This window comes from Saccopteryx leptura, chromosome 2 (assembly GCF_036850995.1).
Source record: "Saccopteryx leptura isolate mSacLep1 chromosome 2, mSacLep1_pri_phased_curated, whole genome shotgun sequence".
Taxonomy (NCBI): domain Eukaryota; kingdom Metazoa; phylum Chordata; class Mammalia; order Chiroptera; family Emballonuridae; genus Saccopteryx; species Saccopteryx leptura.
The window spans coordinates 235,255,626-235,270,917 of record NC_089504.1 but is presented as its reverse complement, the minus strand read 5'-3'; the positions used below and the strand labels follow the sequence as shown (position 1 = coordinate 235,270,917).

Sequence of the window (15,292 nt, the reverse complement as noted above, 5' to 3'; positions counted from 1 at the left end):
TGCCCAACTCTCCTAGCATCCTCAAGAGCAGAGGTCCCCAAACTTTTTACACAGGGTGCCAGTTCACTGTCCCTCAGACCATTGGAGGGCCGGACTATAAAAAAACTATGAACAAATCCCTATGCACACTGCACATATCTTATTTTAAAGTAAAAAAACAAAATGGGAACAAATACAATATTAAATAACAAGTAAATTTAAACCAACAAACTGACCAGTATTTCAATGGGAACTATGGGCCTGCTTTGGCTAATGAGATGGTCAATGTGCTCTTCTCCTGACCACCAATGAAAGAGGTGCCCCTTCTGGAAGCGCGGCGGGGGCCAGATAAATGGCCTCAGGGGGCGCGGGCCGTAGTTTGGGGACCCCTGCTCAAGAGCATTATTACGTAAGGAAGCATCCCTCCACTTCTCCCGTGGAAGAACTTGCTCTGTCCAGATTTGAAGTCTCATTCTTCCCTTTGCTCAACTCCACTCTCGGAGCTCCCCGCCCCCCCTCTCGACCCTCTGGTCTATCAGTCTCTCCGGGCCCAGCCTGTACTCAGCTCTTCCTGAAACCATCCGTGACTACGTCTTAATTCCTGCTGATCTCCCACTTTGGAAATTTAGCACATGTTTATTGAGCCGAGTAAGTCCTAGCCATTGTGCTAGGGATTAGAGAGAACCAATACACAAGAGCGGCCACCGCCCTGTGAAGCCCGTGAATAAACAGCTGCTGGTGACTCGCACAGAAAGAGGTGCATTTGGTCCTAACCTGCCGCCCGCTGCCTGTGCCAAAGGCCAGCATCTTGTTTAACGGGGAAGTGCTGGCATTTCCATTAATGCCAGGAACATGACGAGGACCCAGAAGTGGACACGTGGGTCACCCAGATGGGGCCGAGTACCTAGAGGTGGGGAGGTGGACGGATTCCATGAGCAGCAAGGATTGGATTGACTAGCGAACCTTGATACAGAAAGTCCGGAGACACTTGTGAGCCAGAGACCGTAACTCAGATTGAAAATGGGCAAAGGTCATGAAAAAGCAAAAGCAAATGGGACCAAAACATAGGAAAAGACTTTCAACTTTATTTTAAATAAATAAATAAGAGAAACACAAATTTATATTTTTTATCTTTCTGATTGGCAAAACCTCCAAAAGCTTTATAAGACATTTCTGGTGTGGCAGTGGGTTAGAACGGGCACTCTGATCCATTGCAAGCGGGAGCACACCTCGGCACCCATCCAGCGGGGCTGGTTCGGTTGGGTCTGGTCACAGAATGCCTTTGTAACCTTCGGCTCCGAAGTTCCATTCTGAGGAGTGTATCCTACGAGCACGCATGCACACATGAGAAATGATGTATGGAGAGGGTATATTGGCAGCATCTCGCATGCTCATCATTAGGGAACGAGTTATGTAAATACTATGTTCCGTCCATGATAGAAGATCCTGCGGCTGAGGAAGCCACCAGGTTATACATAGTTACTAGTGCAGCCAGTTGTCCAAGGTGCCGTGTTCTGGAAGAAAGACTGATGCAGGCAGTGTGTATAGTGCAGTGAGAATAAGAATTGGTATTTGTCCTGCCTTTGTTTTGTGTTAGAAGGTTACACAAACACAACAAAGAGACCCAAAATGTCCGAGGCTCTACACATAGGTGTTTCTTTTCCTTTCTCAGTGGGTGACAGGGCAGGCAGTTCAGGTTAGTGTCTGGCACCCCTTCCTCACTCCCTTCTTGTGCTGAGCTCTTCCCTTGTTGTGGTGCTGGGGCCCTTAGGCCCTGTAGTCCTCTGTATCTAACTGGGTGAAAGAGGGTGAAGAAGTCACACCGATTTCTTAACAACCCTGGGCCAGAAATGACACATGCCACTTCCCCACTGGTGGTGGTGGTGCACTGCTGGGAAGACAAGTTCAAGGATGGGAAGGAAACTTCTCTCTCTCAGCCTTTTCATATGCCTTAAAAACTTTGAACCATTTTATCCATTCAGAAAATAGGCAATAGATAGTGGCTCTGTAGTGGGATAATGTGAAAGTGACAAGAACCCAGGGCTGCAGGCTCTGGAAGAGACAGCTCCACCTAGCCTCTGGTGGGGGTCATTCAAAACCCACTGCATTAACCAGGTGAAGTCTGGAGGAGGTGGGTGGTTGTGAGAAAGACGGTGGAAAAGTGGGTGGGGGAGAATCGCCAGGTGTTTGCTGAGAAGGGAATGGGTTTGCTTCAGAGAGAGGAGCCCTGTGAAGGTATGAAGGGCTCCTGGCATGTTGAGCAACAGACAGCCCCAGCTGTGCGGGGCAGGTAGGGTACCAGCTGAGCTTTGGTGCTGGGAGGTTGTGGGCAGAGTGTGGTGTGCACTGCAGTGCAGATGGAGCTGGGTCTTACCCAACATTCTGAGTGCCTCCAATGAACAGTTCAAAAGCAAGGGAACAGCACGATCAGACCCAAGGCAGCCGTGTGTGGGACGAACTGGAGAGGAGACAGGACGAGCCTAGTGTACTTGCTGGGTGGTGATCTGAGTGTCATGCATTCCCTTTCTCCTTTACACAGCGAATTTGACACTTAACTAATACAGTGCAATGAAGTATTATCTTTTATGTCTGCCCGTCAATACCGCCAATCAGATTATAATTGCTTTGAGAACTCCTTCATTTCAGAGTTTCATGCCATGAATGCTTATTGATTTTTCTTTTGTTTTAAATAAAGCCATGTATTGAAATAGACATAGAGAAAAGGGCACAGATCCCAAGTACATGGCCTCATGAATGATCACAAAATGAACACACTTGTATTAATTGATTAACTCTTATTCTGTTTCCTTTTTGTTAAAATTATGGTTAGATTCAGCATGTTCAATCCCCCTCCCTTTTGTCCTGGCTATGTTTAATCTGTGGTATACTCTCATACCCTCATTTCCATAAAGCCAGTGTTAATCGTTGTTTTGGACACCTTTGGGAAATCTAGATCAGATGGCTTATTGGAATAATATTTCTATTTAACTTAATATTATTTGACATCCCACTTTATTCTGAGTGTCAGTTTGTTTGTGTATAATTAGATGTGCACAGAACTGTGATTATTGAAGGTATTGACCACAGTCTGGTGACATAGTCAGAAATTTTTTTCTATCATTTTATAATAAATATTTTCAGAAAAGGCTGAAAGTAATCCAGCTATTAGAAGAGTTAAGGTAGAATTTTTTTGCCCCTGAGTTTTCCTGTTTTCCCCCCAGACCCAACATTCTTTTCTGTTCCCCGTTAAATTAGGAGTCAGTGGCTTAGAGCATTCTATACATTTTTCTTTGGCCACATTCATTATCATTGGTCCTTTTGTCCAACAGATCTTTAATATTCAGGGCCCCACGTCTCTTCCATTATCTAAATGAATGATTTCATTAATTAATAGAATATTTTATTGAGCATGCATGTGCTGAATTTCAATTGGGAGTGGAATGGATAATTTGGGTTTTAGGAAACCTAACTAAGTATTCCTGAATGACAGTTTGTTTATAATTTTCTCTTTCCATAAAGTTTGAAGTCAACAAGTGAAAGTTCTAGTTTGTTAATCAGAGTCAAATGAAAATAAATATATGTAAGATTTATATGAAAATTGTAATTAGCTAAATATTCATTTTGATTTATATTGTTCATTCCTGTTGGAACTTGGAAGAAATGAAAGCGAGTGTTACTCACTGGGAATTCAGCCAGAAGGGACATGATACCCTATGGGAATTTTCAGTCTTAATACTGCTATCCATTTTTTCTTCATTTATGAATTTGTTTTTCTATTTATCATTGAAGATTTTCTTTATTTTCACTTGTAGAGAATATTGTGTATCCTAGATGTGTCAGAATAGTTGTTTTTGACCTCCGCCTTACTAAGAACCTTTATTACTTACTTATTTTATCCCATGCCTCTGTGTGTGAATGATTTTATTTTCCATAGAAGCCTGTGCTTTGTATGGACATCCTGTAGATGCTGCGAACCCTATAAGTGATCAGGCAGCTATATATGTTTTAGTAGTTACTTTGTAGATAGGATTTGTTATATAGATAACCAGCTTTTCACGGATGGAATCAGTTTTAATTCTTCCTTTCCATTTTGAATAACTTTCATTTCCTTTTCTTACTTTATTGCACTGGCTAAGACCGTTTATAAACTATTGAGTAGAAGAAGTGAGATTAGATATTCTTGCTTGTTTTAAACTGAAATTTTCTGTATTCTGTTCATCTCACAGCTCAGGGAAGTCTTACTGAGATTCTATATGAATCTGCTCCTCTTTTATCATTTATCTCAACACCTTTTTAAAATTCCGTTATCTCACTTCCTATAAATCACACACTTATTTTATTTGCTTACTTTGTTGTCTGTCTCTTACACCAACCCATAAGCCCCTTATAGAAAGAACTCTCTCACCACTGGCTCTTACAGGATACTCCGTAAATGCTTTGTCAGATCTGTCTGTGTTGGTAGGTTATGCATTCTGTCCTCCTTCCCAGTGTTTGAATCTCTTTGTCAAAACCTAGGACAAGTATTTCTTGCAAGACTTCCTTCATATTTCTCTTCTCACTTTTATAATTTTTTTAGGAGGTAAAATTTCAAAATTTCTCTTAGACACCACTTGTATTGAACACTTTCAGAAATTCTCATAAATAGTTTATAAAAAGCAACATAATTCTTTCTGCTAATTTTTGCACAGTATTGTGGTGGAAAGTTGTGGTAGTTTGACTTCCCTAGATGTTATAAAGTTAATTAGCATTCCTGCAGTTTGCATGGTTCGCATATGGAAACAAGGGTAAACACATCCACGGTTATCTAGTAAGCACATGCAAAATCTGGAGAACTCACACTGATCAAAGGAACCTGGTAGGCAAATTATTTTCCAATTTTTGTCCTTTAGATTTTGTTCTGATCTGAGAAGTACTTTGTTTTTTAAAATATAATTTAAGTCTGATGAAGGTAAATTGCTTTCATCCTGGAACACAATGATCTAGAATTAATCCAAAAGGCAAAATATCTTCTGGCTGTTCCGTGTAACAGCTGCTGTGATAGAAAGGAAGGCTTCAGTTCCTGTGAAAACATGAGAAAAAGAACGGTATTCCCCCACTGCAGAATGTTACAGTAGTTCTTTGGCTGATCCTGTACATTGACAAAGGAGAAGTTGCATTAAAGAAGTAGCTAAAAACATTTTAAGTTGGATCTTTATTTATTCAACTCCCCCTGGCCCTCATCTTTCTCATTCCCCCTCCCTCTTTTCCCCTCCTCCTTCCTGGTTTTCCTTCGTTTTTCTCCTTGCTTTCCCCCTCCTTCTTTCCCCACCTTCCTCCTCCTTCCCTTGTTCTCTCTCTGACCCTTCCTCCATGTTCCTATCAATACTGTATTCTTGTTCCTAGATGGACCAAATTTTGGGCCCAAACCAAGTTTCAATAAAATTAAAAGCATTGAAATCATAGTGAATATGTCATCTGACCATAATAGAATTCAATATCAGAAATATATGTGAAGGAGAAAAAACCACTTCATATCTGAAAATTAAACATTTCTGAATGACTCACGGGTCAAAGAAGAAATGACAAGGGAAATTTGAAATGACTTTGAAATTAACGAGAAAATGAGAATCATCGCTTTTATTTGAGAAAAGATTAATATGCAAATAGGCAAGAGATTCCCATTTTCAACTCTTCTTACTTCTCTGCATCTTGAATTTGCCACTGATTCCCTACATCAGCCTCCCCTCGGCTCCTGGATAAGACGAGTGTGTCCATGTCCCTGCTGCTGGTCTGTACCCAGCCCTAGGTAGTGTGACCTTGCTGACTTAAGTAAGTCTGGATACTTTTCTTTTAGTTCCAATGAATGACCATTTACAGTTTTCAAAGGTCATGTTCCTGGAACTGTGGAGGGGAATTTATGGAGCATTTAACAGGCAAGTTCAAGTTAAATGATTCTTAGGCTAACCTTAATTAAAATCTTGTCTAAGCTGCTTCCTTTGTCTCAGTTCTCCCTGGGAAATTCTGCTCTACCTTCTTCCTACATGTTGGACTTTTGTGAATCCCTCTTCAGTTCCCTCTGTGACTTCTGTTTCTTCTTGCAGTCCTTTAATTATTTTGACTTTTGTTCTTGACTGATAATGGCCTGTCCTACTCAACGTCATTCATTCATTTAGGGTTGACTGTATGTTGGGAGTTAAGCGAGGCACTAACTTTGCAAATGAGGTGGGAGACTTATAAGTCAGATAATTAATTAGAATGTGCTGAGTACTTTGACAGAGGCAGGTTGGAAGGGTTATGTAAATAAACATTCATTCAGCAAATATTTATTGGCTTTCTACTGTGCAACGGAGGTGGTATTCCAGGCGTCCAGTACCGATTGTTTAAAGGTGATGCATGGGGTTGTAAAGGAGTGACAAATGATTTGGGGATGGGTCATCTGCTCTGGCAGCAAGTGCTTGGTGGGGGCTCTGAGGTAGTATGTAAGTGGTCAGAGAAGAGGCTAGAAAGGTTGTGAAAGTCCTTCCATCTTTTAAGGGAGTTTTGTCCTGTGTCCGTGGACATGGTGTTGATTCACTCCGTGGTGACCACCCTTACCAGCACTTCCATGCTGCTTGCATCACTGTTTCTTTGCTTATCCTGCACACGCGAGTGACCAGCGGCTCTAAGCAGTGGTGACCACTAGCACTGTTTATCATGTATTTTTAAAAAGTGGGAGGGAGGTTGCCAATAGAGACGGAACATCAAAGCAAGGAGTCAGGTATGTGGTACTACCTGGAACATTCCCCTCCAGGGTGTAGTTAGCCTCCAAAATCTTTACTTTTATTATTTTAAGGTAGGGAAGGAAGAGGTTGACGTATAAACACACTACTTTAAAAATACCCTGTGGGGTAAAATTTCAATATGCTGCCCACCCTGAAATTATTTTTTTCTTTTCCTTTAGGTTTCTTGCTATTTAAAGATTTTTGTTTGAATGAAATTAATGAAGCTGTCCCTCAGGTGAAGTTTTATGAAGAGGTAAGAAATAACTTTTTTACTAATGCTTTTATTTGAAAAGCATATTGAAACTGTACTTTGGAAAATGTTAAGACTAGTAAGTAGAGATTGACTGAAAGTAATACAAGATGTAACATATAGTTTGTTAGAGATGCTGACAACATCTGTACAGGTCCTATCTGTAAAGACCCTGGAATGCTCCGGAGGCATGAGGGACAGTGGACTGACATTCCACGGAAGGGAGAGTCACGCTGCGGTGCACCGAAGATGACCTGCTGTTCTATTTTCTGCAGAAACTTGCTGATTCTGGAGACAAAACTGAGGCAGAGGGCCGCTACTGGGTGAAAGAGAAACTAGCAGTTTCCTGGTCACACCTTGCTGGAGTGACAAATCGGAGACTTGGTGGGAGAGGGTGGAGGGGAGCGAAAGCGGTGGGCTGAAGCTTCCAGGAGACACACTGAGAACTCCCACAGCCTTGCTGTTCGTGCAGTATTGAAATGTAGACCCACTGTGGGCCGGAGTCTGAGGACTGAACGGCGGGAGGTGAAAGCCCAGGGGAGTGCTCTGATGAGGACCTGCTGCCACTTCCCGCCTGGGTCGGCCTGCGTCAGCCGTTGACTCCAGGTGTAACACAGTCCTGGCACATGGGAGTCCAGGTTTGGCCCTTGGCAGAAGGCAGCTTCTGGGAGACTAAAAGCCAGAAGAGGTTTCTGGGGCTAAAGTAAAAAAATGAACATGATTGGAGGAGCCCCACACCTGGGCTTAGTCTCCCTATCAAGTTATCTGCCAGGTTTTGAGGGTGAGTGGGACAGGAGGCAAAGCGCTGTTCTGAAAGCCTCCTAAGGGCAGACGTAATTTCAGTGCTGAGGAGACAGATTTCTCATTGACCTTCATGGAGAGCCATGCCTTAGGAACAGGGCAAACGAGAGGCAGACTGAACCCTACAAAAATGGCAACTCACACCCAGCCCAGCTCAGCCCTGTGGGTGCTGAGCCCCTCACTACCTGTGTGACAGAATACAAGGGGGCCCTCTCTGTCTTTCTCTGCAGAAAGAAAATAACTATAAAGAATCTACAGGGTTTCACATACAGTAAAAACTATTTAACACCTAAGAGGCAAGATCATATGACTCAGAAACAAGGCAATAGAGGGCAGACTCGTAGATAAATCAGATGTTGGAGACAGCTGACAACTGCTTAACATAACTCTAAATAGTTTGTTCAAGACAATAGCTATAAGAAACGATGGACAAAATTGATGAAAGGATAAAGAATTTCAGCATAATTTTATTATGAAAACCAAGTGGACATTTAGAATATTATAGGATTTGAAATTAGAATTAATGGCTAGAACCAATAACAGATTGTTTACAATGCAAGACAATAACTAGTGAGGCAGATCAGTACATAATCTCAAACTGAAACACAGAGAAAAAAAATGAAATAGATAAGGACATTAAAGACATGTGGGACATGGTTAAAAGGTCTAACATATGTAGAAGTGGAGGCTAGAACAGGAGGAAAGAATGGGGCAGAAGTAATACTTGAAGAGATAATACTAAGAATTTTACAAAATGATGAAAGACAGCAGCTTACAGATTCAAAAAACTTAGAAAATGCTAAGTAGAATGATTATGAAGGAAATATTTCTTTGCCCATTATTATAAGACTGTGGAAACATACCTACAAAGATAAAAGTTTTAAAAGCAACCTGAGGGTGTAAGAAGACACATTGCTTTTAAAGAAGCAATATTCTGACTGATGTGACTGTGACATTTTAAAAGAAATAATTTTTAAAAATCAAACAAAAGGCCCAGGCCAATTGGCTCAGCAGTAGAACATTGGCCTGGTGTATGGATGTCCGGGATTCAATTCTTGGTCAGTGCATACAGGAGAAGTGACCATCTGCTTTTCCACCTCTCCTCCCTATCTCTTCCTCTGTTTTCTCCTCCTGCAGCCATGGCTCAAAAGGTTTGAGCATAGTTGGCCCTGGGTACTGAAGTTGGCTCTATGGCCTTACCTCAGGCACTAAAATAGCTCAGTTGCTGAGCAACAGAGCAGTGGCCCAAATGGGCAGAGCATCGCCTGTTAGGAGGCTTGCTAGGTAGATCCTAGTTGAGGCTGCATGCAGGAGGAGTCTGTCTGCCTCCCTACCTCTCACTTAAAAAAAAGAAATCAAACAATGAAATGGCCCACTTTCAAGTACTGAAAAAAGAAAATCTTCTACGCTAGAATTCTACTCCCAGCAAAAATTTTCTTCAAAAATGAAGGTGAAATAAAGATATTTTCAGACAAAAACAGGATATTTGTCAGTAATGGACTTGCATTACAATAAATACTAATGGGAGCTACCTTAAGTAGAATTATCCCAGGTGGAAATGAAAAAAGGAATGAAGGACATCATAAAGGAGAAATATGCAAAATATTAATAGGTGTTGACCATGCAAAACAATAACATAATGTCTTTAGAGTTTAAAATATATGTAAAACTAAAACATATGACAGTAGCACAACAATCAGGAGAAAGGTTAAGTGTTTTTAAGAGTCTGGAATTACGGGAGAATAGTAATAGTAATACTTTGCATTGGTGTGGAATCAGTCAAGGATGCATATTGTAATCTCTAAGGTAACTTTTAAAAGAATAAAATTTGTATATTTAACAAGTTAAAAGGGGGAGATGGAATAAAACAAGATTACATTACTCTACAAAAAGGAATAAAAGGGGGACATAAAATAATAGGTGTTTAAATTGAAAACAGAATAAGATGGTAGCTATAAATCCATCTATAATTATATTTAATATATATGGGCTAAATACTACAAGTAAAAGACTAAGCTTGTCAGACTCAATAAATAACCAAAAACCCTATTATATGCTGCTTACAAGTGACATACTTTAAACAGAAGGATGGAGAAAGATGTACAATAAAATAAAATACTAACCTAAACAAAGCCGATATTAGCCGATATAGCTAATATTAAAGTATGCTAATGCTCAAATGCAGCTTTGAGATTGAGAGATTATTTCATAGTGATAAAGGGGCCAGTGTCACAATCTTTAAGCTGTATGTTACTATTGAATAATAACATAACTTCAAAATATACAAAGCAAAAATTGACAGGTTTAAAACAAGTCTTTAATCCTAGTGGGAGATACACATACTTTATGAGCTTGTAGATCAAACAGATAAGAAATTGGTAAGGCTATAGAAGATCTTAATAAAGTAATGAACAAACTTGACCAAACTTACTTATGTAGAATGCTACACCCTGCAAAATTAGAATTTTCATTTTTAAAAAGCACATATGGAACATTTATCAAAGTAGATCACATGATCTAAAGATCTAAAGAAAACTTCTACAGATTTCAAGATTGAAATTATTCAGAGTATATTCTCTGCCCACAATGGAATTAAGCTCTAATTTAATAACAGAGTTAATTAAGAAATCTTTAATTGCCTGGAAACAAATATACTACTAAATATAATATGGGTCAAAGAGAAAATTAAAACTAGGAAGTATTTTAAATTAAAATAGATTTAAGAGATGACATGAAGGGGAGTAATATACAGTGACAGAAAATGATCTGACTTTGGGTGATGGGCACACAGCACAATCAGCAGTTCAAATATATATTATAGAGATGTTCACCTGAAACCTATGTACTCTTATCATCAGTGTTACCCCATTAAATTTAATTTCTAAATAAGAAAGAAAGAAATAACATGTGCTGTTATCATTAACATAATGTATCTTTATCCCAAAGCATTTTGAGTGGTCCAAAGAAAACATAGCACTATTAGGATTGCTATTAGTAATTTCTGTACAGGTTTGAAAATTGAAGGGCTATCCCTTTCTTCCTGGTTTGTTGATACATGAAAACTTGATATTTGTCTATGGTTCTAAAATTATATCAACGTATTTCTGGCAAGAATGGTCAAATTATAATATACACATAGTGGTGTATAAAAATGAGCTAAACTCAAAAAAATTTTACTCAGTATGAAGTAACTTTATTATTTCATTCTGAATCACAATCAGGCATTTTATCTGGGTGTCAGAGCTTTATCTGTCAAAGAAAATTTTCATTCCTGTGTTGCTAAAAGTGTCACCTTTCCAGTTTCAGCACGTACTAAGTCGCCTTGTCAAATAGGGAGAACTCGCCTTGAACAGACAGCTGTTGCGAGGTTGCAACAGATGGGCGAGCTACTTGGGGTTATTTCTTAAGTTTTTCTTGCCAGTGTGACTACTGCTGATGTGTTTGCACTTGACCTTTAAACATTGGAGTTCCCCTTTGTTGGCTTGCTCCCCAGCCCTTCTTCTCGCCTCTCTTCTGGCTTGGCGCACGGTGGATCTGGGCTGTCAGATTATCCTCTTGGAGGATTATGTGCCAGAACTTCTTTATTCTTTTACTGAAGATAAGCATCCAGCCTAGAGATTCAAATACAGTTCTCTGAGTCAGTGCAGTCTGTGAGCATTGAAGTTACCCGCACTCCTTGGTTTTATCAACCTGATTGTTTCTGATTGTTGTTTTATGACCCCAATCCCTGGAAAATTCTTTTGTTAAGATTTCTAAAATGTCTTATTTTTTACATTGCATTTCAATTTTTCTGTGACCCCAAACTTTTAACGCTATCCATTTTCTTTGGGTTAAAGTCCTAATAGTTTATCCTGACATTCACATATTTTATTAGTTATTACCTAACCTTTCTCTCTTTATCTTTCCCTACTTTCCTAATTAGAACTTCCAGTAACCAACATTTCCAAACTCACTGAGCCCATTCCATCTTTTTTTGTTACTTATGTCCTCTCCCCAGCCTTGAGTGCTGCTTCCCCTTCTCAGCCTGTGGAAAGCCTAGACCTCACTCACTTTAAATTCTAAATTTAATTTCATCCTCTCTAACAAGTCCATCTGTACAGCTGTCCCAGTCTTCTGTGTTGCTTACTCCCTTGGTTTTTACACCATTGATTCTCTGTAATGCTCACGTGTAACTCTTAACACATGCTTGCTGCGTGTGTGTGGGATCAGTCTTTTCATCTTGACCGTTATTTGACTCATAGAAGGCCCAGCTAGGATCCAGGGGCAGCTGTCCCTCACTAGCTGTGGGATGTGGAGCCCATCACTGAGCAAACTCAGAAGCACCTCCCTAGTTTCAGTTCTGGAGCTTGAAAAAGTAATCAGTACATTGTTCCTATACATGAGGAGTTCACAGTATCAGGACTCACTATGGAGCTTCAGTTACTTCATCTATGAAATGTCATTAGTGACTATCTCCTGCTACTAGACAGGCTAATTGTGTCTCAAATAAGATGCTGGGTGGACAGTTGATTTCTAAAGCATCATATCTATAATATGCTATTCAGATATATGGGATAACAGAGTGGATGAGAGTTCTAGCCCTACACTCAGACTGCCTGGGATTGGATTTGGACTCCACTGGTTACTGGCTGCATAAACTTGGGCAAGCTGTCTGGCATCTCTGTCTAGGTTTCCACAACTAAGAATCAGTGTGATTGCAGTGCCTGTCTCTTAGGGTTGTATGTGAAGGCAACACACCAGAACAGCACCTGACACATAGTTATTGCTCAGTGTGTTGGTTTATACACTTGTTTGTTCCAGTTAGATTTGGAGGCAGCTTATAAAAATATGTATATGATACTTAGATTTAAAAACAAATCATAAAAAACAGATTAGAGATGAAGCTACTATGTACAATTTTCTTCACTCACTCAACCAATATTTATCAAAACACCAATGCTGGGAGGCATTGTTTGGATGAACAAGATAAGGCAAAGTCCTTGCTGTCTTTTAGTTTCTTTTTTTGTTGAGACAGACAAAAAGAAAAAGTAACAAATAAACAGGAAATGTATCAGGAAGTAGTAATAACTGCTTACAGTGACTCAAAAGAGGTTCAAAACATAGGAAATACATCAGGAAATAGTAACTTATGCAGTGATTCAAAAAGGACTCAAAACTGATGTACTGTGACGTGGTGGCTACTTTAGGGTGATGGGTCAAAGATTGGCTTTCTGAGGAGGTGGCATTCAAACTGAAACTCAAGTGACAAGGAAGCTAGTCTTTTGAAGATAGGAACTGGGTGGGTGTGGGGAGACTATTTTAGACTAAAATCATGGCTAAGACATAGCCCCCAATGTGGTGAGAAATAACTTGTCTTGTTTGAGGAACTGAAAGATCGTTGTGGTGTGCTGTAATGGGTAGGAGGGGTAGGCTAGTGTGAGAACAGTTCAGAGACATGGTTGGGGCCAGAGTCACAAACTTGGATTTTACTCTCAAGCCTATGGAAAATTTTAAAACGGGAGTGTAGGGTGAATGTTTTATGATATCAATTAGATCAAAGTGGCTGATGTGATAAGTTTTTTTCTACATTTTTACTGATTTCATATCTAGTTCTGTCAATTTCTGATAAAACTAGATGTAAAATCTCTAACTCTTGACTGTGGAATAGTATTATTTTTTGTCAGTTTTTTCATGCATTTTGAATCTCTGTTATTAGGTGCATATACATTTGTGATTGTTATATTTTTATATGAAATGCTCCTCTTTATTGCTGGTAATATTTTTGTCTTGAAAATGACTTCCCTGAATATTAATATAGCCAGTTCAGGTCTCCTTATGATTATTGTTATCATGATATATCTTTTCCTATCCACTTTCAGTGTTTTCTAATAGTATAAAGTGTATTTCTTTTAGACAGATATGAAAGTGTCTGCTTACCCCATTCTATCCTCACTCCCATTTCTGACAATCTCTGCATTTTAGTAATCTTAGATGTTGTATTTGTCCTTTGTGGGATTAGCTCAGTTTCTCGAGTCTGTAAATTTATACCCTTCACCAAATCTGGTAAAAGTTGGGCCATTATTTAAAAAAAATTTTTTTTTCTACCTTAATCTCTCTTTACCCTCCTTCTGAGATTCTACTTATATACATATGTGATTTTTTGATATTATCTTAAATATTACTGATGTCTTTTTTCAGCTGTTTTCTTCCAAATAGTTTTTCTTTCTATAGTTCTTATTGGGTAATTTCTATGGATCTATCTTCAAATTCATTGACTTTTTCTTTGTGTATCTCTAGTCTGCAGTTATGTTTGATTGAATTTTTAATTTAAGATACTGTGTTTTTTATTTCCATTTGGTTCTTTTCATAGTTAATATTTTCCTGATGCTACTTTCTGCCTTTCTATTCATTGCAGCTATGCTTTCTGTTTTGTCTTTGAGTATAGTTATAATTGCTGCATCAAATCCCTGTCTGATAATGCCAACATGAGAGCCATCTTGGATTGGTCTTCATTTATGGTCTGTTCTGTTGTATGTGGGGCACATTTTCCTGTTTCTTCATATGTAGAATAATTTTAGAATGTTTCTTGTACATTGCTATTGATATATTGTAGATAGCTAGACTCTGTATTCTTCCCCGAAGGGTATTGGTTTTTGGTTTATAAGTTTGGCTTATTCAAACTCTGTCCTCTCATACAACGGGTAGCAACTGAATCTTGTTATTTTTTTTAGCCTTATCTGGACTGCTTTGTGTCTGCTGTGTTCACATGTCATTATGGGGCCCAGCAGAGATTTTGACAGTTTATATACACAGAATTTTAGATTCTTCCCCTCTGGCCCTTTGTTTCCAGGAGTATCCTCTCTTACTTTCCAGCTTCTGTCTGATGCCCCTTCCCCAAGTGTACTTTTGGTCACTCCAGTGCCTCAGTGTAGCTGGGTGTCGTATATGTCCAGAATTTGTTTGTTTTTCCACAGGAGGATGACTCTGTCAGCAGTTAGCTGACTATTTCCCAAAGCATAGCCTGGGTTTACAATCTGTTTTGAGTGTGACGCCAACACGATCAGCTGATGATTGGGAGATGATGGGTGGTGGGGGTAGAATCGATGATGATTATTCCTCTTTGGCTTAAGCTCCTGGGAGTGTGGCTTTACTCATTTTTGTGATAAAGAAGACAAGGGGAAGAGCCCATTTGCCTGGGGCAGAGAGGAAGTGGAAATGTCAAATAGGTAGTTAATGACTTAGAATGCAGAGCTCAGGGGGACAAGGAAGCCCTAGGGAGCCAGACTTAGTCACGGAACACGTGTGTATGACACTGTGACTGAATGGCTTTACCCCAGGAGAATATAGTGGGTGGAAAGGGGGTGCCCCAGCATTGTGCTCTGAGGCATGGCGAGAGGTATCAAGAAGTCAAGCCGGGGATGGAAGAACTACCGAGGGAGACTGAGGACGAGGGGCCAGAGGCAGACCCTTGTAGAGTCAGAGAGGAAAGCTTCCAGGAGGGCAGGAGTGGCAGCTCAGTTGCATGCTGTTGAGAAGTTAGTGG

The 15,292-nt window shown here is 39.8% G+C and overlaps 1 protein-coding gene across 1 annotated transcript in view; it reads left to right on the top strand.

Annotated features, from left to right (window-relative positions):
- The window catches only part of GRK3 (G protein-coupled receptor kinase 3), a 110,987-nt gene that overhangs the window by 37,963 nt on the left and 57,732 nt on the right, over positions 1-15,292 (top strand). Inside the window, exon 3 of the mRNA XM_066370607.1 lies at positions 6,899-6,972. Coding sequence (XP_066226704.1) covers positions 6,899-6,972 — 74 coding nt within the window. The remainder of the gene's footprint in view (positions 1-6,898; positions 6,973-15,292) is intronic.